The sequence below is a fragment of the Cibotium barometz genome, chromosome 59 (assembly GCF_041138505.1).
Source record: "Cibotium barometz isolate CiBa-2024 chromosome 59, ASM4113850v1, whole genome shotgun sequence".
Lineage (NCBI taxonomy): Eukaryota > Viridiplantae > Streptophyta > Polypodiopsida > Cyatheales > Cibotiaceae > Cibotium > Cibotium barometz.
Genome location: NC_141104.1, coordinates 20,711,155 through 20,737,826, shown reverse-complemented (window position 1 = coordinate 20,737,826; position 26,672 = coordinate 20,711,155). Strand labels below are relative to the sequence as shown.

Here is a 26,672-nt window from a genome sequence, read left to right as displayed (position 1 = left end):
CTCACACACACACACACACACACACACATCAACATCTATCAAAAGACCATGAGGCGCTCTATGAGACACTTCTAGGCCATCCAATAGTCATTTCAGTGGCATGCAATGAAAATTCAAATGATTTGAGGCCAAAACATACACATGCCAACACACTAGATAACAAATTTGAACGTTTTCCCTACAACTAAGCATCCCAACATAACGCAATTTCATTGACCTAAACGGAAAAGCATACTGCCATCTCCACCAAAGTCTTAAAAATTACTGGCTTCAATAATTTGGGCAAGGAGAGGCAATAATCTTAATAGATACAAGCTGGTTATTAGTGAAACAGATCTAATAAAGTTTAACTTTTATTGTGGTTTAATCTCAATAGAGGAAAACATTGATCAATGAAGGTTCTCAAGAACCTGGTTTTATGCAGAGTGATGGATCTAATTCACCTTGAAAAACGATATGTACGAGGTTTTATATCATTGCACCATCATCACTGTGGTTGATGCTGCACTCAGCAAGTGCATTTCCCTTGCTTAACTAAACTTTTTCTTACAAGATGATTGCTGCCCGTGATTATTGCACAACAATGCACCAGTCACCTGATCATCTCTGCTCCATTCATCTAGACTTGCCGAGGCACTTGAGGATAAATGCATAGGTGAATGCATCTTCTTCTAGCTTGTCAAACCTGTGATCAAGAAGGGCGATCAGAAACATACACCAGAATCTCCAATGTCAAGTAAAAACAGGCCTACCAAAAACTCCATAACATGCCATCTTCCCCTCACAAAAGAACACGTGTGCAGAGTATCTGTGGTTCCAGAGATCCTTGGTTTGTGGCACTTAAGAGGCAGTAGCTGTCCAAGAGGTCATGATGAGAACTCCCGTGGTGGGGGTGTGCGCACGCACGCACACATACATGTCCAAGCGTTCATGTGTGTGTTTGTGTAGAGAGAGAGAGAGAGAGAGAGAGAGAGAGAGAGATTCTCCTGTCACGTCGACGCTTTACAAGCAAGTTGTCCAAGTGGCGAAGCAGCTGGCTGATATTCAATACAGACAGAACAAGGAGCATAAGCACACCTTCCAGACTTTGAAAAGTGTCCAGCTCCCAGCTCACATTTGAAGACAAGAAGGTTATTGTCAGTTTTCCTTTCCCGCAGCCTGGCAACAAACTTTGCAGGCTCCCAGTATGCAACCCTGGGATCTGAATGTATATGGATCAAAGCAGTTAGTAGGATGTCAGCAGACATGCTTCTAAATGATATTAAATAAAGCACACATGCATACCCGCACGCACATGCACACACACACAAATCCACACACATGCATGCACTACGCACATGCACACGGTAAACGACACTGACCATTGAGACCTGCCGTGACCAGTATATTTGGGTACTGCTTAGCTTCAACCTGCATTCCTCAAAAGATGAGCCATTGAAATTCCATCATACGGTCATGGATGCAACAATATTTAACCCAAAAAAAAAACATCAAAAAAGCCTTTCAATACAGAAATCGGAATGTAAAAGACCTCGCTTGGGAAACAAACATTGGAATACAGCTGCATAGTGAAACCTTACATTATCCATGGGAGAATAAGACTTCATGTAGTAATAAAACTCTTCTTTCCGTGGATCACCCCATTCCTGCATACAAGTAAGCAGCCGAAAGAGCACACAATTTCTCAGTTACCACTCATGCAAGAGTATGTGAATAGAAAAGCCTCACGTGGAGGCATGCCTGACGCAGACAGCAACACAAACTGATGTTTACTCACCTCCCACTCAGCCGTTGTTAGAGGAATAGACACATCTAGCATAGTCGTGACAACGTCCACAAAGGGGACACCCGCAACAGCGACCTTAAAAAGATCTGGCCTCATGTTCAGCACGGCACCCATCAGCAGGCCGCCTGCACTTCTTCCATTAATGCACAGCTTGTCCCGTGCACCGAAATTGTGCGCCAGTAGATGCTCCGCACAAGCAATGAAGTCAGTAAACGTGTTGTTCTTTTTCAAAAGCTTTCCATCTTCATACCATTTGCGCCCCATCTCTCCGCCTCCTCGAATGTGTGCAACAGCATACACAAACCCCCGATCGATCAAAGCCAACCTGTTGGACCTGAATTCGGGTTCAATACAAGCCTGCAATACACACGATGGCCAAGTCAGACTTTGTAAATGCTCCATCACTCCCATGGCTGATCAAAAAAATTCGACACTTTGTTTCAAGCATCAAAGCTGCTATCGGTCAAAGCTGCTATTGGTCCCCCTCTCTTTCAAGCATCAAGCACACTCCTCCTTTCACAAGCCTTTCCTCTTACAAAGGGTCAAGTCTTGATTAGTAGCATAATCATCAGTAGAAAAGGCCCATAGGAGTGATCATTGTCTATTAAACACTGGAATCAAACACTTGGCACTGATCATTGTCTCCATGGAACTCACAGCCACAGGAGCCATTCCGCACGCAATAAACAGACTATGCCTTCCCCAATGATTCCCTCTTGACCTACAATATTTTCCGCCAAACTTGGCTTGCAACATGAGTACGAAATATTCAACCCAAGCATGCCATGAAACAATGAGGTACCTTTTGTGCTTCCTGCATGTGTGGAACACATTTCCTAGCTTCAAACATCAGGCCATGGTGTTCATACATGTCATTACTATGCTTCAGTGGAGCAACTAGGTGTCAACTTGCAACATACACACCAGATGATTGAGCATAAGTGTTTCAACTGAGCTGTGTATTCAACCTGTCCCCTAGCATAGTTGCATTTTGTACGCGTGCGGAACTCCTTGATCTGTACCATACGATACATTTACTAACTGCATAATCTCTTTTTCAAAATTTTCCTTGGTTAGACAGCCTATACACCTCATTTATGTAGCCCATACATGTCTCCATGCAGCATGTATGTGGGACACCTCACCGACCTCTACCATGCACATGGCTGTTGTACAGCATGCAGCCAGCCTATGGGCAACAAGGGCAGCAAGCAATGGCCTCTAGGCAGCAGGGCAAGAAGTGGTGGAAAGGCCACATGTGTGAAGGCGGCCAGGCATAGAAGCAATCGGCCAGCACTTGACCACTTGTGGGCTCACGTGAAGCAGTCGTGGAGCATAAAAACAGACCAACAGCTTTATAACTGGCCGACTAGGAGCATTGGTGCATATATATATGTGGGTAGCCAAATCGTCATATGCATCTGCTTTCCTTACTGTTGAACTCCACATAGCATTTTCTCTGTAGGTGAAGTGCTAACCACGAGTGTCTAGTAGGTCACAGGGCTGTGATTTGATGTCTTCATTCTTCAACCACATCTTATATATATATATATATATATATATATACCTAGATGAATCCAGGAACATGCCCAAATTCACCTTTTAGGAACGTGCATCTTATACTTGGATTTCAGTTGCATCACTTCTTTCTTGTACATAATACAGAGTAGTAGTTTAGCACTCGTGTGTGTTGTATTTGTGATTCCACTGCACTCTTCTTTCTATCTTTGGAAAACCCTACTACATAGGCACAATTGTTATACGGTTGGTATCAGAGCCTAGGCAGCTTGCACCCGTGTGTGTTAACTGCTTGGATAGAGTAAAGCACTTAGAATCCAAGAGTGCACAAGTTTGGGTTGGGGGAAGTGAATATTTGGGTTCTCTTCATTGCACCTGTCACATTGCAGGGGGAATACGTAGAACGATAATATAGACCAACACTTCAAGTACACCAGAGACAAAGCATGAAAACACATCGGAAGAACCATAAATAATACAATAACACCGCACTGAGCCGGAATGGTCGGCCCCGGTTAGGAACTTCTTTATTCACGTACAAGCTTTTATAACATACCACGGTGCAGGCGCAATCAGCACCGGATTTGCAACAAAGCATCAGCACAACTCTTGCCCAGATAAAATAACGGGTGCCAAGATACAAACATCTCTAGGAGCTGTCCAAAACTGCCCCAAAACAGTCCCCAAAAATCAGCTCATAAACCATCCATAAATCAGTCCTGAACAGAGCTAAAAACAGCCCCAAACTCCGCGCCAAAACAGACCCAAAACTGAGCCTCAAATCAGCCCCCGAGGAGAGCTTCAAATCTGTCACAGATTCATCCAAAACAGTCCACAAAAAAGCCTCAATCTCAGCCCACTGTACGGCCAGATTTAAGAGCAAAAACAACAGCTGAGAACTGCCTCTGCACGGCCAGCGCAAGAAAACACCACCAGAAGCTGCTGTGCGGCCAATTCAAGAGAGAAGAGAGAGAAGACTGCTGTCGGCCAGCCCTATAAGCTTCTATGGAGGAAGTCGACCAGCCCTGTAGCATCTTTGGAGCTAGTCGGCCAAATGAAAACAGTCCAGAATCTGCTATACGGCCAGTGCAGGAGAGAGGAGAGAAAAAATCTGCAGTCCGCCAGTGCGAGAGAGAGAGAGAGAGAGAGAGAGAGAGAGAGAGAGAGAGAGAGAACTCCAAGGGGATGCGCCTCCTCAAAAACAGCCCCAATCCCTTCTATAATAGAGACCGGCTATATTTGAAGTGCTTTTCCTTCTTTCAAGCCAAACTATGCTGATGATGCTTCAGCTTTCTTCTGTGTAAAATCCCCATTCACACCTTGGTTCCGCTCTATGTGTGAAACATTGGTCAAGACTAGTGAAGGAACCAAATGGTGACATCCCCTCCATCTTATAAAGCAGTTGTCCGCAACTGTATAAGCTTGATACCACTAAGATATCCTTCAAGAATAGCAGATGCACCGCCAATCCGAAATATTTCATAATTTCAGCATTAAAGCCATAAATCCAGATCCATGATCCAACACTAGATACGGGAACAAGAGCCAACCATATCAAGAAAGAAACTTTATCCATATCCTGAATCAACAACTCTGATAATAACTAGACACATGCACAAGAGCCAACTGTGTCCCAAAAATCCATAATTCCATAAGCCGGATAATAACTAGACACAGGCGCAAAAGCCAACTGTGTCCCAAATATCCATAAATCCATAAGCCAGATACTCAATAGACACAGACACGAGAGCCAACTGTGTTGCAAATATCCATAATTCAAGAAATAGCTTTAAGTACTTGCAAAAATAAAGAAGCGCCACAAAACATCTTGCCATGCCATTGGACTGCATAAGGACACCAACCCTATTATCCATACGCATGCCCAAGCCATATGGTTCACTAGGGTAACAACCCTTCCATGAAACCATAGATTCTTGCCAGGGTTTCCCCTTCCACGAGGCTTCACTCACCAAGGCAACTGCCCTTCCATAAATTCAAGCGACACTCACCAAGGTTTCACTCCTTCCATGAGTTCATAGAAAGAATTCACTCACTAGGGTTACTACCCTTCAATGAATGAACATGCTCGCCAGGGTTTCCCCTTCCACAAGGCTTTACTCACCAAGGCAACTGCCCTTCCATGAGTTCATGCCATCACTCACCAGGGCTACCACCCTTCCATGAGTGAATCCAGATCACATGACCCTTGGGGTAGACAGAAGTCCCCAGCCAACAAGGCGGCATGTCCACTCTACCACATGCACTTCGTGTCGGTACTTAGAACATACACTTTGGAGGAGAGATGGACTCAAGTTCACTCCGACCACACACCTTAGAGGAGAGGTGGGCTCAAGTGCACTCTACCACGTGCACTCCTTGGTGGTATCCTGATCACAGACCTGGAAGGAGAGATGGACTCAAGTGTAGAACATAAGATGAGAATAAGTCACAGGCATAGATATCTTGGTTCTCTATAAACATATCTACGCGACAGATAGTTTTACAGGTATTTCGGCTGATAAAAGAAATCCATAGAAAAATCCTCGATCCATGAAATATCCATGAGTTCCGTATCCCAAATAAAGGGAGCCAAAAACATACTCCATCCGAGCAAAAAGGAACCAAAAACTCAGTCCATAGTCCTTGGTCATGTCCATATGAAAAAACATGTACACCGGCTTTTCAAGCATGATGTTTACCTGAAAGAGTTCAAGGCAAACAAACAACACACAATTCTCCTTGTACAAACAACAAGGGGTAAGTATCCAAAAACACTTGCAACAAATTTCAAAAAGCAGCAACTTTGCGAAGCTCAAAGTATACTTAGCTTTTCTTGCCATGTTCGTCATGAAGCCAAAAGCAATATCTCCTCAGCATATGCATAAGATTTCTTTAGATATAGCTGCTCATAAGCTTGATTTATAATTCACAATAATCTATATGGAAAAAGTGCTGAACACGGGCACATAAAACCAACTCCATATTCCAAGGATAAAATCTATGAATCTATAAATCCTTAGACCAAGCTCTCTACTGCTCATGCTCATGACTGCTTCATAAGCTCAATAGCAAAACTGTTGGTTAGTGTAATCCCCACTTCTGATCTTTTCTCTTTCTCATTGTTGGAAGGAAGCCTCTTTCTTCCGAGAAAGCCTTTGCTCTGATACCACTGTCACAATGCAGGGAGAATACGCGGAACAATAATATAGACCAACACTTCAAGTACACCAGAGACAGAGCATGATAACACAGCAGAAGAACCATAAATAATACAATAACACCGCACTGAGCCGAAACGGGCGGCCCCCGTAGGAACTTCTTTACTCACATAGAAGCTTTTACAAGATACCAAGAAGCGGGTGCAATCTGCACCGGATTTCCCACAAAGCATCAGCACAACTCTTGCCCAAATAAACTATCTTGTGCCAAGATACAAACATCTCTAGGAGCTGTCCAAAACTGTCCCAAAACAGTCCCCAAAATTCAGCTCATAAACCATCCATAAATCGGCCCGGCCAGTGCACAGGAGAGAGAGAGAGAGAGAGAGAACTCCAGTGGGATGCGCCTCCTCAAAAACAGCCCCAATCCCTTCTTTAATAGAGTCGACTGACTATATTTGAAGTGCTTTTCCTTTTTTGCGTAGAATAGGTGAACTTGCCCAAAAATATCAACTTTAGGCTTTCCTTGGCTTGTACTCCAAGTTATATCAACTTTATGCTTTCCTTGGCTTGTACTCCATGTTTTAGCCCAAAAATATCAACTTTCATGCTTTTTCCTGGCTTGATGCCCAAGTTTCATCTAGGCGCCTCCTTTTGCCCATCTTTCCATGCCCAAAATAATAATATGTCCAGCCCATCTTTAATGATAAGTGAACAACCGACTTATAAATATTATAAGTCATTTTGATAAATAAAATCCCATGCTGCTTGTGCTGTGCGTCCATCTTTCAAGCCAAACTATGCTGATGATGCTTCAGCTTTCTTCTGTGTAAAATCCCCATTCACACCTTGGTTCCGCTCTGTGTGTGAAACATTGGTCAAGACTAGTGAAGGAACCAAATGGTGACATCCCCTCCATCTTATAAAGCAGTTGTCCGCAACTGTATAAGCTTGATACCACTAAGATATCCTTCAAGAATAGCAGATGCACCGCCAATCCGAAATATTTCATAATTTCAGCATTAAAGCCATAAATCCAGATCCATGATCCGACACTAGATACGGGAACAAGAGCCAACCCTATCAAGAAAGAAACCTTATCCATACCCTGAGTCAACAACTCTGATAATAACTAGACACATGCACAAGAGCCAACTGTGTCCCAAAAATCCATAATTCCATAAGCCGGATAATAACTAGACACAGGCGCAAAAGCCAACTGTGTCCCAAATATCCATAAATCCATAAGCCAGATACTCAATAGACTCAGACACGAGCCAACTGTGTTGCAAATATCCATAATTCAAGAAGTAGCTTTAAGTACTTGCAAAAATAAAGAAGCGCCACAAAACATCTTGCCATGCCATTGGACTGCATAAGGACACCAACCCTATTATCCATAGGCATGCCCAAGCCATATGGTTCACTAGGGTAACAACCCTTCCATGAAACCATAGATTCTTGCCAGGGTTTCCCCTTCCACGAGGCTTCACTCACCAGGGCAACTGCCCTTCCATGAGTTCAAGCGACACTCACCAAGGTTTCACTCCTTCCATGAGTTCATAGAAAGAATTCACTCACTAGGGTTACTACCCTTCAATGAATGAACATGCTCGCCAGGGTTTCCCCTTCCACAAGGCTTTACTCACCAAGGCAACTGCCCTTCCATGAGTTCATGCCATCACTCTCACCAAGGCAACTGCCCTTCCATGAGTTCATGCCATCACTCACCAGGGCTACCACCTTCCATGAGTGAATCCAGATCACATGACCCTTGGGGTAGACAGAAGTCCCCAGCCAACAAGGCGGCATGTCCACTCTACCACATGCACTTCGTGTCGGTACTTAGAACATACACTTTGGAGGAGAGATGGGCTCAAGTTCACTCCGACCACACACCTTAGAGGAGAGGTGGGCTCAAGTGCACTCTACCACGTGCACTCCTTGGTGGTATCCTGATCACAGACCTGGAAGGAGAGATGGACTCAAGTGTAGAACATAAGATGAGAATAAGTCACAGGCATAAATATCTTGGTTCTCTATAAACATATCTACGCGACAAATAGTTTTACAGGCATTTCGGCTGATAAAAGAAATCCATAGAAAAATCCTCGATCCATGAAATATCCATGAGTTCCGTATCCCAAATAAAGGGAGCCAAAAACATACTCCATCCGAGCAAAAAGGAACCAAAAACTCAGTCCATAGTCCTTGGTCATGTCCATATGAAAAAACATGTAAACCGGCTTTTCAAGCATGATGTTTACCTGAAATAGTTCAAGGCAAACAAACAACACACAATTCTCCTTGTGCAAACAACAAGGGGTAAGTATCCAAAAACACTTACAACAAATCTCAAAAAGCAGCAACTTTGCAAAGCTTAAAGTATACTTAGTTTTTCTTGCCATGTTCGTCATGAAGCCAAAAGCAATATCTCCTCAGCATATGCATAAGATTTCTTTAGATATAGTTGCTCATAAGCTTGATTTATAATTCACAATAATCTATATGGAAAAAGTGCTGAACACGGGCACATAAAACCAACTCCATATTCCGAGGATAAAATCTATGAATCTATAAATCCTTAGACCAAGCTCTCTACTGCTCATGCTCATGACTGCTTCATAAGCTCAATAGCAAAACTGTTGGTTAGTGTAATCCCCACTTCTGATCTTTTCTCTATACTATAGGTAACCCTAATTTTTCCACACTCAAAAGCTTCAATAATTGCACTCGTTCCTCATGAGGCATGGAGGAAGAACTCAACAAACTGGTACTCTCCCAACATCGAGCCGGTGAAGGTGAGTGGGAACTATCCAGAGAATCTGCTGGAGAGGGACCCCACGAAGGAGACCGTTGGTGACGCGAACGATGCCTCTTATGTTGACTACTTGTAGGTGTATAATGACGGCTGCTGAAGTTTGAACTGAGAGCGGAGCTCATGGCCTGCATCCAAAAAAATGAAAAATCCTCCTCGAGAAATTTTTGCCACTTCGTTCTTGGAATCGTCCAACACTTGCTCGGAAGCACGGGCCGTTGGAGATTCCAGATCTGGAATACTAGGTGCTCGAGGTACCGACTCCATCGTGTGGAGACGGGAAGAGATAGCCTCCATTTTAGCCACCTGCGTATCCATAGATGCCTTTGAGAAGCAAATCAGTGAGTTATGAATCCATGACAAATATCAAGTGATCAAGGATGGGGTGAGGGATTTTCGCCTTGCATGATGAGGTAAGGGTTTGGTGTGGCATGGAAGCATAGTATACCCCAATTAACCCAAGTGCTGTCACCATTTGGTCCCCTCACCAGTCTTGACTAGTGTTTCACACATTGAGTGGAACCAAGGCGTGAACGGGGATTTTACATAGAAGAAAGCTGAAGCATCTATCCGTGTAGTTTGGCCTGAAAGATGGCCACACAACAAAAGAAGCATGGGATTTTATTCATCAAAATGACTTATAATATTTATAAGTCGGTGTGATCACATATCATTAAAGATGGGCTAGACATATTATTATTTTGGGCATGGAAAGATGGACAAAAGGAGGCGCCTAGATGAAACCTGGGCATCATGCTAGAAAAAAGCATAAAAGTTGATATTTTTGGGCTAAAACTTGGAGTACAAGCCAAGGAAAGCATAAACTTGATATAACTTGGAGTACAAGCCAAGGAAAGCCTAAAGTTGATATTTTTGGGCAAGTTCACTTATTCTACGCAAAAAAGGAAAAGCACTTCAAATATAGTCAGTCGACTCTATTAAAGAAGGGATTGGAGCTGTTTTTGAGGAGGTGCATCCCACTGGAGTTCTCTCTCTCTCTCTCTCTCTCTCCAAAACCAAGCTATGCGGGATGAAAGATGTCCATCATGGCTACTATGTGTCTAGAGAGAGGGAGAAAGAGAGAGGATAGAGAGATAGAGAGAGAACAAGGCACTAGAGAGAGAATATGATGCACGACTCAATACTCTGTAGATTGATGCTTTTATAGGCTGGATACCTTCTTTCTCAACACACTACTCATGGGACACTGACACTTGGCTAATCCAGTGACATCACTGCTTACCCACACAAACATTTTAGTGGCTATAAGAGGTGGTTCACATGTACTTACTCACTTACTCACATAAGTGAGTGTTCACACATACAAACAAGAGATGTTCACACACAAACACAAGCGAGTACACAAACATGATGGGTATACACACAGACTCTGAAATACCCAACACACAACCGTACATCATACACTATTTTTGGAATCTTGCAATTCAAGATTTCTATCACTTTGGCAAGATCTAATCGGATGCCTTCGGCACTCATTTTGTATCCAAGGTAATGAACCGTGAACAAATATTTCATTGACAAAAAGCTCGTTGATTTCGAGCAGCTTCATCACTTTTTGACGTGAATGTCGTGTTGCTCGACTGTAGCTGAAAAAACTAGTATGTCATCCAAGAAAATGAAGACACTTTCTGATTAAGTCCCTGAACACATGCATCATGTGGCTAAATGTTGCCGGGGCATTCGTCAGACCGAAGGGCATGACCACAAACTTGTAGTGGGCCCAATCACGACGAAATGCTATCTTGGGGATGTTCCCTTTGACAATCCATACCTGACGATATCCACTTTTCAAGTCAAGCTTCAAAAACACCTTGGCTCCATTCAGCCTATAGTCAATCCGAGGCATTGGGAACTTGCTCTTAGCTGTCAGCTCGTTCCGAGCATGATAATACACACGAAGTCTAGAAGATCAATCCAACTCCAATTACATAGCCTTGCTCAGGTGATGTGGAAGCTTACTCGGAGGTACATGCAGCTAGTTCAATGAAGTCGTCGGTTGATTTTTTTTGTTGACAGGGCAATAGTGTGTGTTTGTGTGTGTGTGTGTGGGCCTCATACTTCTCTGAAGCACTGGTGACCGTCTGGGTGGTCTCAACATAGATTAATGCGCTCTGTGCGCCTTTCCTCAATTCTCGTTTAGCCTAATGTGGCTGATGAGAGGAAAGTTGGGAAAACCGGATTCACACTTAATGATGAATGGAGCTTTGCACACATTCCGTAAAATCTAAAAAGTGTGTTGTTTCCAATCAATATCGAGGTGAAATTTGTGAAACCACCAAATCCCTAAGATTATGTCTACTCCTATAAGAGGGGCAACCATAAAATCTCACAAAAATTCTACACCCTGGATGACTAACTTAGCACTATGAGCCACAAATTTGATGCTTGTTCGTGGTCATTCCTATGCTAAATCCCTCAGCCTGTTCATCCACCGAAGTTAATGGGAAGCGGGCCCGTCAAGCGGCATGTTCTGTGATCACATCCTCTATGATGCCCCTTGTCAAACAAGACGACGACTTTCTAGCCACCAATGTACCCAAACGTTTTGAGCAACTCATTGTGCTCATACTCCTGGTCCAGGATGCTTTTCTGCTTATCTTCGAGCTCCCAGGTGACAATGGCACCAACTCTGGGATTTGAAGAAGTTGGGCATCTTGGGGGTCTGTATGGGAGCATGGCTCACCACGGACGCGGTCGAGGTTGGTGGAGTGGTTTGGGCAAGGGATTTCTATGGGCACGCCCTAGAAGTATGCCCTATTGTGTGACAATACAAGCATCACCCCTCCTTGTATTGTGTCTGCTCATCTTGGCTAAGCTTACCACCCGTCTTGCATACTTGCGCTTTTTGGTCCAGAGTAAGTTTTTGCGCATTAGTTGAGTTCTTGGAGCTAGAGGCTCCCATGCTCTATCCTAGGGAATACCTCATTTGGTTATGGCCCTTGTTGCCGACAGGAGCTGCCTTGGGCACTGTGGACTGGGAGATCTTGGGTTTTTCACTGTTGTACTTCATCTCGACACTTTGTGCGAGTGCTAGTGCCCATTCGAAGGTCAATGGTTCAAACATACGCACATCCCATTGGATTTACGTGTCTAAACCATATAGGAATTGCCCTTTCTTGTCCTCTTCTGATTTTTGCAATTGTAAAGCCAGACAAGTGACTTTATTAGCAAACTGGAGAACCGGCTCCACGTTCTAGCGCAATCCCCTCAACTCGTCCTCGAGCCACTCAAGATAGTGAGGTGGTAGAAACCACTTGTTGAGATTAGTGTCAAACTGGTCACATTTGTAGGAAGCAACCCCAAATTGGAAATTTGTCCGGTCCCAATGTGTCCACCACGGTATAGCATCCCCTTCTATGTAGCAAGTAGCCAACACAATTTTTTCCACATTTGACCTCCTATCAGCAACAAAGTAAGCCTCAAACAGACGAATCCATGAGAGAAAAGATGTGGGATCGAGTTTACCATTATACTTACTAAAATTCACCTTCTCATGGAGGTGAGTCGAGGAAGTACCCAAGTAAGGGATGTTCACACCTAAGTAGGTGTTCACACACACACACACACACACACATACATGAATAAGGTTACACACATACAGGGTAGACACACACATTCACTTAGCCCTTTAGGGGTGGTTCACACACGGTGAATACACACGAGACAGCTCCGAAACCCCAACAATTTCATGATTATGAATCTAGATAGAGTAGATGTAATAATTGGTAAGAAGTGGTTTTATGACCACAATGTACAGATGATTGGAAGGGTCGAGAGTTATGTTTCGTCACGGTGTTTAGTTTTTTCTTCAACGTGGTTTTGATGTCCCACCCACTACTCTTGTAAATTTAGTTGAACTTCATAATATAGTAAAGGATTCTAGTTACTTGGGCTTGTCTCCGTTCAGCATCATCTCTTGATTCTGAGCCAGAGTTAGAGCCCGGTCATATGACTGAAGTTCAAAATTCCATAGAGAAAACTCGATGTTCGTATCCAACCCCCCTAAGAAATATTATAGCTTCTCTTCTTCCGACTTTCCCAACTACTTTGTCATGGTAATGACCTTGTTGGACAATGTCTATCACCATTTGGCCACCCAAATGGTCCACCTTTGCTTTCTTATTATGTGTATACATTGTACACACTTTATTAAGTTTTGGGCGACCAAAACTCATAAATTATGACCAGCCCTAAGTTCGCACACATTGATGTCCCGAGGTGGACAAAGCTCAATGTCCACCGCCCAAACCTTATTCCCTTTGTTCAAAAGAGCAACCAGCCATGTGTCATTCCCAGCTTGGATCTCAACTCATTTTTCCTCTCTACCTCACACCTAAGGTGGACACCTCTTATTTGCTGTAATTTCTGGTCTTTTGCTTGAAAACCATAATTTCAGCCTTCCTTTCTCAAGTTGAACCATAGGGAAAGCTTTCCCAGGGTTCCCCACAACCATTTGAAGACTTTTGTCGTGCATGACAAATTGAAGATTTCAACATTCCATCAATCACAAAGACGTCCGCTGACATTGACTCTACTTGCAATTGGTAAGTTTTGATGATCAATTATCAGCCATATTCATATGCATTAATATGAAAATCTGGTCAGAAATGCCCATGACACTATGTACTTGATTCTCCCAAGATCAATGTACATTATTTGAAGGAGGGGCCGGCTATTCCGACTCATTGTGCGTCTCTTGTCAATTCAACAAATTACATCTAGTATTGTGCTTTTTGGGCTCAATTGTGCATCTCTTGTCAATTCAACAAATTAAAATCAAAACACTCCACACCGACCGGTGGAATCACATTGGTATCAAAGCATACGGTTCTCTTTCACTTCCATCATGAAAGACAATCACCCGCGAACACTAGCTATCTCTACACTTAGAACACTATGGACAGCCGTACAGTGAATGTTCAAGATACCAACACAAGAGGCAAGGACAATGATATGCGTGCTTCCAATGATTTACAAGAAGAACATACTCCTGTGGTGCATACCAAGGACATGTGGGACAATCATCCCATGGTAAAGAGAAAATGTAGGAAGGAGAGTCCATAGCCTTAAGGGCTGAACTTACTCTTATGCAGGCTCTTCTTGATGCACAAGAAGAAGAATTGAAGCTCTCCCGCCAAGATCCATTGATACATGATCATTTAAAGGCCAAGAAAACTTAATCATTTATGGATCATGCCATGGCAGTGATAGCTCGAGGGTTACACATGCAACTGAGGGATGCAACACGTGCACACTTGGCCCGTACTATGGATGCCTATGGAGAAAATGCAACTATTCCACATGTCTTGGTATCCCTAGAGGTGGCTGAACAAGAGCACATGTCTAAGAGGATGAACCCTCATACAATTAGAGAGGGTACACCAATGACTTCACGGCTTGCAAGTATACCTTATGTTGCCCGTGAAGAATGCAATGTTTATGGCAGTGGTAAAAATGTATTGTTGCGTGCGCAGAAGCCTTGTTGTACTAATCCATAGCCCTAAGCCTGAGTAAGAACAAGATACTGATTAAACATGATTAAGACACAGGAGAGAGAAGAAGAGAGAGATTGGTGTCAGGGTTTTTTGTGTATTTCATATGGTACAAAAGGTTACATTAATGCTTGTACAGATGCATGCCCTTGGTCAACCCCGAAGGGTCCTCTACATAACTTCTACTGCTGACTAGACTTATGAATGAATGAAAATGAACTGGATAATGCTGAATTATGGACCTTATGCTTTTATATTTGCTTGGGATGTAGTCGACGCATGCTGTTGTTGGCATGTTGCATGGACAAAACCCTGAATAAATACTGACAAATGCTGCGCTGATTCTTATGGTTCTGCACACACCTATTGCCTACTGTCTAGCTCCTAGCCGCCTGTTGTACAGGGTCTTGCTACCAGCCGACAAGGCCCCTCTGCCTTCCCATGCTATAGCAAATGATGTTGATGCTGGTTCTGATGATGATAATGATGTTGATGATAATGTAATGCTACTAACGAAGATGTTGATCTAATGCTGATGCTACTGATGAATTGAGGCTACTAATGGTGACTTAACTACTTTGAACCAGGGATTAATGGTGTTCATGAAAAGGTTTAGCCATGGCATGGGCGTGCACATGACATGTATATCAAATTGAAGCAGGGGCTGCCTTTGTTGGTAAAGAAGTGCCGATTACGCCAATAATTGGCAAGTTGCGCATACACATTCAAGCGTATTTGGATCATGAAAACTTTATGGTAGCGCCTTTGAATGGCTGTGATATATTGCTTGGAAAGCCTTAGCACACACCGTGCAAGGCTTACAAGACCAACAAGATCACCTTCATGCATAAAGACTGAGAGAAGGTGATTAATGCTGGTGAAGAGGGTGATACTATATATCCATTGTATCTCATGTACAAATTAAGAAAGTAATGAAAAAGAGTGTTTTTGCGTACTTCATTTTCGTACGGAATCATGTTGAAGAACTAATGTGCATGTAAACACTCTTAGTAATGATAGGCTAAAATTTTTGCAAGAGTACAATGATTGTTTTACTGATGAGTTACCACCCGTACGACTGGAAGATCATCGCATTGATCTTGTACCGCGTAGCTCCACCTAATAGGCTAGCCTATCATGTAAGTGCATCCCAAAGAGAGGAGATCAAGAAGCAAGTAAATGAACTACTTGAGAAGGGTTTGGTTCAGCCAAGCTCTTCGCCATATTGTTCACCCGTCCTCTTGGTTCAAAAGAAGAATGAATCTTTTCGTACGTGTGTGATTATAGAGCTTTGAATAAGCTCACCATCAAGAATCTGTTTCCGATCCCACACATGGACGACATTCTTGACAAGTTGACTGGATCGGCATATTTTAGCCAAATTGATCTCAAGTGCTCAAGAGTGTGTATCATCAATTGCGTGGGGTGTCCAAAGATATACATAAAACCGCTTTCAGGGCTTTACGAGTATCTTGTTATGCCTTTTGGTCTTACGAATGCCCCCACTACATTCAATAGAATGATGGTTGCATGTTCTCTGGGTAAAGGAAATTTACAGATGTCTTCTTTGATGACATCTTAGTCTTCTCGAAGACCGAAGAAGATCATAGAGCTCATTTCACTCTTGTTTTTGAAGAACTCCGGAAGCAAAAACTCTTCATAGAAGAGTGAGTTCTTCTTGTCAGAGATGCACTATCTTGGATGTATTGTGTCCAAAGACACAGTGTGGATGGATCTTGCAAAGATTGACGCAATTCGAAATTGGCCTGAATTGAGATCGGTGCATGAGATCCGTAGTTTTCTTAGGTCGTTGTGGCTACCCAACCTAAGGCACCATCACGTCCCCCTTATCAACGAGGGTTTCCACCCCTCAAACCTTCTCCCGGGTACTCGCCTCAAGCCAATAACACAAGAAAAACAGCGCTTCTTCTATCTCTCCTTCTCAACATCACGCATATCTAAATGCCAGTAAACCCTTGTAAACACAAACTTCAATAGAGCAATTTTTATGCGGAAAGAGAAACAATGAGAGAAACATCCGGAATCCCGACATCTTCGCCTAGACACACATACCTCTTCAGCCTCTATGTTAGGATTGCTCTGCAAGAGTTGTTTTCACGACATTCTCCCACTAGAGCTGTTGTTATCCTCCATGGCCTTAACAACTCTTTTTGTAGGAATCTCCTTGCCCCTCTTCTACTGAACTTTTTGCTGAATCCCTGACTTGGGACTCTCCCTCATCTCGAGGGTCATAGCGAGATGAACCGTGTCTCAGAGATCATGGAGCCGATGTGCACAAACATCTGCATGCAAGGGCGGTTTCAAACCATCCACAAAACGCTCAACTTACTCCAGTCGTGAACGGTCCTCCAGAGCATGAGCAGAAGCTTCCAGAAATGTGCCAAGAACTCAGTTACCTGCTTACCCTGATTCTAAGCAAAGGGCTCCCATTGCCACATTAGCTCACAATATAGTCTACACGAACAAACTGCCTTAGGCCAATCATCCTAGCAAGAATTCCCACCACAAGAGGGCACCACCTGTCAAAGTTGTACACACCAAATGGAGATGAAAAACATCTGAAAATGTGGCAACCATCTCATGGGTAAAATTAGTTACCACTTTTCCATCCATCTTCCCGTTGAGCTTGATTGAGAGGCTTCAAAAGCTTCAATAACTGAGTTCGTTCCCCACAAGGCATGGAGGAAGAACTCAACAAACCGGTAGTCTCTTGGCAAGGAGCCGGTGAAGGCAAGCAAAAACAGTCTAGAGAATCCAGTGGAGAGGGACTCTAAGAGGGAGATGGTGATGCGAATGGCATCTCTCCTGCCAACTAAGTGCAGCATGACGACTATTGGACCAGTCGTGAAGCTATCCTTATCTGCATCCAACAGAGTGGAAAACCCACCTCCAAAAAGTTCGCCACTTTGTTCTTCGGAATCGTCATGCCCCTGCTGAGCCGCGAAAGGCGCTGCTCAGCTCTATCCAACTGGGAGGAAACATATGCCAAAAGAGCCTTCTGTTCCTCCCTGGATGCCTTCATGTTAAGAAGAAAATCACTGATCTCGGAATCTGAAATGCCCCAAGTAAGAATCACCTAACCGTGTGTCTGCTCGAGAGCGACACTCATATTTGATAGTTCGAGAAGCGCACCCATAGCATTGTAACACCATACACGACGAACCATTGTAACCATGAGAAAACAAGGGAAATGAATAGGAGTACGCCTAGCACTTGGCACCCAACCATAGGCTCCAAACCGAATACAAAGGTAAGCCACCTACCGATCAAGACACCGGCACAACCCTAGTAAGCCCGTACCCGCAAGGCATGCACATCCCATTCCATGCACCCCTAGCCCTCACGATTGTCTCACTTGCACGGCTAACCACTAGCTAGGACCCTTGGGCTAAACAGAATCCATGATGAGTAGCCTGAAACCACGGATAAAGAATGAGCCCTTCACACTACGGAAGCGTGGGTGGGATATGGAGGGCACCTATAAACCAGAGAGAACCCAAACAGTGACTTTTTCCAAACCCGGACTTGTGCACTCCTGGAACTTGGGGTCTCTACCCTATCCAAGCAATCAACTCACATGGGTGCCAAAAAAGAAAAAGGTTGCAAGTTCACTAGGCTTTGATACCAAATGTAAAACACTTGTGTCTATGTGTTAGGATTTGAGAATCAACACACACAGCACCCACAAAAGTCCTAAAACTATTGTTTTGTATTATGTACAAGAAATAGTTTATAACTGAGTTCCTGAAAATACGGGAGATATGGCTGAGTGAAAACGTCAACTTTAGACCCTGAGAAATGCAGATGATTTTCCAATACGTGTAGTATATATAGCACCCTACTGTGCTGGTTGACCTATTATAGTGCTGCCGGCCAGTACTAAGGAGTGCCAATGGCCAACTGCCACCACATGGCACTTGTGCTCAATCCAGATGGCTGTGCCTGCTGCCTGACTGCCCTACAGCCTGCAACTGCTGTTCTACAAGTACCATAAGTGAGGTTTGTCACAAAACATGCAAGGCTGGATTGCAAGTGACTGACTCCATTTGCCAGTTTACTACCTACAATGCCGAGCGCGGCCCACTCCAACGCTGTGTACGCACTATTTTAGAACTGTCCCTAAGAAACATTTTCCTATGAAGGCCTAGTTTCAAGGTTGATCAAGGTAGTGACATTTTGCACTTCTTCTTGTGGATACCTTCAGCTTACTGATAGAACATTTCAAATGACCAAAAAAAACACCCTTGCAATCATACAAGAGCTAGAACAAGAACAAGGTCAACCAGGTAAATAGGATTACCTCGTAAGAACCATAACCATAGAGTAACATAGGATCTGTGCCATCTAGGTTCACCATGTCCTTCCTATAAACTATTGAGATGGGTATCTGCGTTCCGTCCAGTGCTGTAGCCCAATCCCGGACGGTCACATAATTGTCAACAAGAAATCCACCAAGCACCTACTCCAAAAAATGGCACATGAGTAGATCAGAAACTTCCCAAGGAAGTGAAATTATACATGCATGTGTGTGTCTACATGTGCGTGTGTGGTGCATACACACATATATGTATGTATATAGTTTTTCTTTAGATCATGACAGTGCAGATGAAGAAGCTCACTGGTTCTATCTTTTTGAGAACACAATCGCCTGTGTTCATATCATAGTCATACACTGATAAAGGTGTTCGCAGTGAGCTGTAGCCATATCGTAGAAGTGGAGAAAAGAAATTGCTCTCCATGGGTTCAATCACATATGTTGGTTCAGAAAAATGTATTCTATGTCCAACAGGAAGTGCTGACAATGCCTCACCAACAGGAGGAAGGGTATACACTATGGCATTTAGCAGCCCATCTAGACGCTCAAACACAACAAGATGGTCTTTAAACACCTGTATCTCTTGCAGCTTCACACTGCACATATAGAAGGCAACAGAAATATGTCAAGCGGTGAGGAAGAAAAACCAATGCACAAATCTGCAAACTTACATAAATCAGAATTCGGTGCGTTTGAATACTGGGTGTGTACATCTCTATATGTACAACACAAACAATGACATGGTATACAGAATTGGAAATTTCTTCACCCTTTGTAAGCTGTACAAAAAGTGTAATATATATGTATGTATGCAGCCCATAAGCTTTTTAAAAGACTTCTTAGGCTCATTTTAGAGCTCGATCTCTTAGCGCAACCATATACTTATGTGAAAGTGCATTTCAAGTACTACCATTGCATAAACTGCTGCTGGTTTCTCTAGCTGATTTCCCGCATGCTCTCTTAAATCAACTGTGGTCAACTTGCATTTCTTAGCGTCTGTAGCTCTAATGTTCAGTACCTTCACCTTTTCTTTTATTTTCTTTTGCAATGTGTCTGGAGTAGTGAGCGGCATATGTGCCACAACAAGGGCTAGTTGTAAGCTAGAAAGTAGAGTTCCAAAATCAATAAAGAATTGTGAAAAGATGTACTAGGCTGGAACATGTACAGCCTACATTTTAAGTCTACTTAATGTTCGTTTTCTATCTCTATGCATATGCATTGTTAGTGTGTGACAAGGGCTAATATTGTTAGTGAGCATGCATTGTTAGTGAGTGTGTGACAAGGGCTATATATTGTTAGTGAGCATCATTAGCTTAAAACAACAACATATATACTAGTGAGAGTCTGACAAGGGCTATGTATGTAAATGGAAATAGAATTGATGTGATTTTTGGTGTGAATTCTTCAAACATCATTGATCAATCACTTGAGGTCACAACCCAGGATGGAAGGTTCCCAGTTTTTAGAACTAGGCAAGTGTGGTTTCTGCCTTGCTTTATTTCTAGTCTTGTATTTGTAGTCTAGGCCGTGACTATTACTTTGCATTGCTTTCTTGTTTTGTACTCACCATTTCCTTACTAATTTATCATCTTACTTATTATAAACCCGGTCTTTGGATCCTCCTCGAAACTCATCTCCCAAAAGACTAGTCTTGTCTAACTACATGCTAAGCAAGATAATTAGTAAATTATCAGTACAGCAAACTTGATCAAGAAAAAGTTAAGTTCAAACAAAAAAGATAATTAAAAGTAGTAATTGTTGGTTGGATCAAATTTAAGAAAACCATACGAAGCTTCACTATAAAATCTTTGTTCAAAGGAGAAATCACCGTCCCAACATACCTTGGCCTATGGGGAAGTATAACAGCAGTGTCAGAAACTGATTCAACCGAGCAAACAAGCAATTCTGAATTGTACACTTCATCATTCCTCTTTTGGATGAAAAAATGTCCCCCCCTATGACTAACAATAAAGTCGGTACCCGTGACATGGGGTGTTAGAGGTTTGAACTCTTGGAAGGTGTCATCAACCTTCAAATACAAAACAAACTGAGTGGTCTTGCTGGCTGAAGACACCAAAAGGTATTCCTGGCTTTCGGACTTAGAAAGATACAGATAAAACTCCTCATCTACTTCATGATAGAGTAAAACATCTTCTGATTGTTGTGCATCCAGCTTGTGGCGCCAAACCTAATGCAAGAACACAGGAAAAGGCCGAAGTAAAAAGTTAAAAAAAAAAAGATATGAATGTATAGGCATGCATGCGCCCGCATGTAGTGATATATAAGGTGGACTCAGCAGGCCATGATCTATTATAGTTCTAAGCCATAAAAGTTTTTGATGCCAGGGCAAGGTGGAACTTCAAAAAACCTTAAAAGGCCGATGTAGATCATCCTGTGTAATGTACACAAGAGTCTCATTGTCAATCCATTCCACATTCTCCGTGACTCCACTTAACGGCTTTCCAACATGTTTGCCAGTGTCTATATCCACTGCATAGACAGTGTATACCTCATCACCTTTTGTGTCTTCACCATAGGCTAAAAGCTTGTGATTTGGACTAACCTGTAAAACATAAACCTCCAAAAGTTTGGGATAAATCTAAGCTTACAAATTGAGAAGATTTTGTCAACTGGCCAAAAGTGTAATAAAATGGGGACATGAAGAAAAAACTGAAATAAAAGAAAAGGCAATGCTATGTGAGAAAGCCCTACAGGCACGTGTGGAGATAAGCGCTAAGAACTGAGGTTTTGGTGCTTTCAAATGTTATCTCCTGATCCAGGCAGTTTCTTTTTATCTAGTTTCCAGTTGACAACTAGTCCTTGGTCTGGGGTGGTTCGTCTCGATCAATCAAGCAGCTCACACTTTTGACACCAGAGACTGGCTGGGGTGCTATAGTGGAGAAAGCCTCCAAAGGACCTGTCCAAAAGCAATCCTGGGAGATCCTGCGGAAACCCCTGTAATTCCCCTTCTCCCTTCTTGCTGTGTCCTACCAGCATCATCACACCCACAATATCAAGATCCCACCTAAAATGTCAATAACAACCCACGTCCCATACCTCACTATTCACTAAGCAATTAATAGCTACAGCAAAGCACTGAAAGCTAAGTCTCAGGTCGATGCTAAAAGAGCACTACTGTATCATGAAATTCGGGAACTTTAAGATTCAAAACAAGTCACCTTGAATGCTCCAACACTGTAGAACTCATACTTTGCTGCCTCCTTGTTCTCATCCAAAAGGACCTGCTCTTCTGAAGCATTGTTAGTGGTTTCCATTATTTCCTTCACATCACCGGGACCTTCACCTCCAACAATCGGCCGTCTACAATGCTGTTTGTATTGTTGGCCCTCTAAAGTCTTCTCATAGTAAAAAAAAGGACCCTTTCGCAAAGGGACAGTCATATCATCCTCCTGAATTCTTCCCCGTATCTCTTTGTAGAGCTCTTCTTGGAGCTTCTTTGTATCTGGCATCATATATTTGAGAAAGATATAAGAACAATTCAGCTACTTGAAAATGATAGCATATAAATGAAAAAGCATTAAACAGCCCTCATGCTTACACCAGGTTATGTGGCACATGCTTATCGTATTCATACAAGCTTACTCTTGTTCTGCTAGCACATTGCCCAACTATCAAGAAAAGAGAAAGGTATTCGCATAGTAAATGCCCGTCTATTTATGAGGATGTATTGCACTTTTCCTAGGTGTAGCACATAGGGCTTTCTTTGACAATTTTGTCAATGATAGCTCAGTTTTAGTTTAGTTCTTGTTTCATTTTCAGTTTGTTATTCATAAAATTACTCATGGATTCATTTGTATCTTTTCATCTCATATGCGGTCTTTTGTAGACGTTAATCTCTCTTTTGTAGACTCAACATGCAAGCGAGCCCTCATCCTATAGTTTGGAGGAGAGACGGAGAGGGTCATCTTCATGAGGAAGAGCGTGATTCTACGAGGATTAGAGGGAGATCCCATCTATTTGGATGACAACCTTACAAGGATGCGATAGAAGACAGGAAAACATGCATTCCGAGAGTCCTACAGGCCCGAAAAGAGGGCAAGAGAGCATTCTATCGCGATGGCCGTGTTGTAATTCGCGGCGGGTGCCCGGGGGACTAGGGCCTTTGACACACTTGTTGATACCATCAATGCATATTAAAACATTTAAACATGGCCACAGCCTTAACACATATCCATCATCACTTTGCATAAAACATAAAAGATGGACAAAACATCTGTGAGGATTATGTTGTTAATCCCTCATATGGTGTACTAATTACTACTTAAGTACTTAACTTAGAGAACAAGAGACTTCAGGAAAACACTTGAGAGAAGATTGAATTGAATTGATTAAACTGAGTACAATAGGTCTCTTATATAGGAGATGAAGAGACACATTTGAAGAGGCATGTCCTTTGACGAAAGGACATGACCATAGACGAAAGGATACAACTTTAGGCTAAGGGATGTGTCTATTCGATGTAGAGGCACAACCATTCATCAAGGGATACAACCATTCGTCGAAGGGATGCGGCTATTCGATGAAGAGGTACATCCTTTGGCAAAGAGTCGCAACCAGTCGAGGGTAGGGGTTCCCTTGGCAGGTTACTCTTTGCATCTGCAACACGAATTAACAATGAAGAGAGGATCTGAAACATACATACGTCACAATCGTGACATTCCCTCCCATTTAAAATAAAACCCATGTGTCAAATGATAGACATCCGTTTGTCAAAGAATTCCTGAAGAAGATTAGGGTATTGCTGCATTTCTTCATCTGTTTCCCAAGTGGAATCTTCAAGAGTTGTTGTTGACAGCGAAGAGGTATTGTTCAAATATTCATATGCAGCGACTGAAGTCATGCTGCAAGAGTCCGCAGTATCCCTTGTACCATTCAAGGTAAGGTCTTCAGTCTTCAAAGTTGACTTAAGGTTCTCATTCACCACTGCATCGATTTTCTGGTCAGAGACAAAGACTTCAGTTTGTAAGGGCGGTGACGAGGCCATTGTTTTTGCCTGGATCACAGCCGGAGGAGTTGTGTGCTTTTGGGTTGTCACACACGAACCATAATTTCTTAAATCTTCAGCTTGTTCAACAGGTATTAAGGCTTCCGAAGTAGAAGGGCATGGCTCGCGAGGGAAAACTTGTCCATCATCGTGGCCTTCACGACCGAGTGCTCGACTAGGGTCGAAAGTTCGTGCCAGTAGAGAAGTCCACTTTGAAGAGGTTAAGTGCTCTTCAAGGGGAGACCTTTTGAAAGCTTCATGTTGCTGCTTGTGTTGCTGATGTTGATTCAAAGAAAAAGGTTGTTGTGAACGGTAAGAATGTCGATGTCGAGTCTGTTGTTGCTCAAACGAAGATAATGTGTGTCTGGTTGTCTCCGAAGAACCATGCTTCGAGTGATTTTTTATTTTTTTTTTAATGCCAACTTCAAGGCTTCTTCACACACTCGTGTGCATGAGAAGCCGGTGGGGAGGATTTATTTTGTTTGTGTTTTGACTGCCCGTATGCACGCTGGAGGACGACTTCTTTTCTTTTCTTTTTTAAGTGACGTGTTGCCTTTTTTTTTTTTACATAGGGCTAGACCCGTTTGTTTAAGCAGCGTACAAATTATTATTTTTTTGTAGTGTTGTTCTACTCTCTATTGTTCCACCCAGAGATGGTAGAAACAATCTTCAAGAGAGCCATAGGACAAGAGAACACTACACACGGTATGTTGTGCTCGACACTACCCTCTGAAGTGCCCATGTTCCCTTCCATCTGCTCTCTATTGTTCCACCCACACATGGTAGAAACAATCTTCAAGAGAGCACGTAGGACAAGAGAACACTACACAAGGTATGTGAACCATGAGTTTCATAAGTCCAATGCATCCCAAATAAAGGGAGTCAAAAAGAATAATCCATAAACCTGAGAACAGATCCAAATCCCTAGAAAAGAAAACGAGGAATCCATAGACCTATATACCATAGTTCTTGTATACCATAACTCTTACCACATACTCCGTGCTAACCACACACCTTGGAGTAGAGGTGGACTTTATCCATAAAAGCATCATATCCATGAGATATGCAAAGATTTCTTCTTTATAAACTCGGACAGATTCGTCCATAGAAATTGCTTGTGAAGCCCAATATCTATATAAATCTAATGAAAGAAATCTCCATAGATATAATCCATCCCAATAAAGGAAGCCATAAACAATGTTTCCCTGAAACCATCTCAAGGCAAACAACACCACCTTTCTCCTTGCATGACTATACAAGGGTTAGTGAACATCAAAAACACTTCATAGTTAATAGCCAAAGCACCAACTTTGCAAACTCAAAGTATACTTAGCTTTTCTTTGCCAGGTTGGTCATGAAGCCAAAAGAAATATCTCGTCACCATACCCTTAAGATATCCTGAGATATATCTCCGTATAGCTTGCCTGTAAGCTTGATAATATAATCCACAATATCCATATGGAAAGAGTGCTACACGTGTGCACATAAAGCCACCTTCACACTTCCAAGATAAATTCTGTGAATTCATAAATCCTTAGATCAACAAGCTGTCTGCTGCTCATGCTCTTGCTTCATAAGTTATGAAGCGGTTGGCCATGCTTAACAGCAATGATGGTAAGTGTGGTCCCCACTTGAGATCTTCTCTTCCTTATTGATAGAAGGAAGCCTCCGCTTCCAAGAAAACCTATGCTCTGATACCAATGTAACTCGTGGCGGGTGCCCGGGGGACTAGGGCCTTTGACACACTTGTTGATACCATCAATACATATAAAAACATTTAAACATGGCCACAGCCTTAACACATATCCATCATCACTTTGCATAAAACATAAAAGATGGACAAAACATCCACAAATGCTGAAAATGGATCTTGCACGTGTGACACCGCATAGAGGTCAGAATGGGCCAACCCCCCTTCTCCCCCCCCCCCCTTGGAGTATTTTATTACCCAAGGAGAATAATATCATGTACAAGCTTTGAGGGCCTTCCTCTCCCCACGGGAGATGCCGGATTATCCATATACAAAGTCCATAACACACCCCAAAACGAGGAAACCAAGCCAGAACATAGGCTGTAGAAATGCCGAGCCAATAATGTAATCCATATACCTCCGTGTGGGTACTGATTCTTCCCCAAAAACCATGGGTCTTGATGCAATAGAGCTGGTACAACAGGTTCAGCTCTCCATTCAGCCGGTACAATAGATAGTGGTTGGTACAGCCGGTACAACAAGTACAAGGACTAGTACAGCCAATACAGTGGCTGGTACATCAGGTACAAGGGCTTGTATAGCCATTACAGTGGCTGGTACAGCAAGTACAACAAGTACAATGGCTAGAAATCATAATAAATGATTAAATAACCTTCGCATCTATCTCCCGTCGCCTTTGCATCTCTCTCCTCGTCGCCTCTCTCTTTCTCTCCCCGTCGCCTGTGCTTTCTCTCCCCCCGTCGCCTGCGCATCCCCTCCCCATCGCTTCATTTTGGTCGCCGCCATGTGAAGCCCCTGCCCAATCCAGGTTATGTTCGCGACCCTTT

At 42.9% G+C, this 26,672-nt stretch overlaps 1 protein-coding gene across 1 annotated transcript in view; it reads right to left on the bottom strand.

The window, feature by feature from the left end:
• Positions 1-138: 138 nt before the first annotated feature.
• Positions 139-26,672, bottom strand: part of LOC147605584 (Prolyl oligopeptidase family protein) — an 81,361-nt gene continuing 54,827 nt past the window's right edge. The window contains exons 2-11 of the mRNA XM_086793147.1: positions 22,309-22,592; positions 21,498-21,692; positions 20,971-21,317; positions 19,434-19,725; positions 19,115-19,273; positions 1,778-2,143; positions 1,581-1,646; positions 1,362-1,410; positions 1,078-1,201; positions 139-685 (exon numbers count right to left, since the gene is read on the bottom strand). Coding sequence (XP_086649273.1) covers positions 616-685; positions 1,078-1,201; positions 1,362-1,410; positions 1,581-1,646; positions 1,778-2,143; positions 19,115-19,273; positions 19,434-19,725; positions 20,971-21,317; positions 21,498-21,692; positions 22,309-22,592 — 1,952 coding nt within the window. The 3' untranslated portion in view covers positions 139-615. The remainder of the gene's footprint in view (positions 686-1,077; positions 1,202-1,361; positions 1,411-1,580; positions 1,647-1,777; positions 2,144-19,114; positions 19,274-19,433; positions 19,726-20,970; positions 21,318-21,497; positions 21,693-22,308; positions 22,593-26,672) is intronic.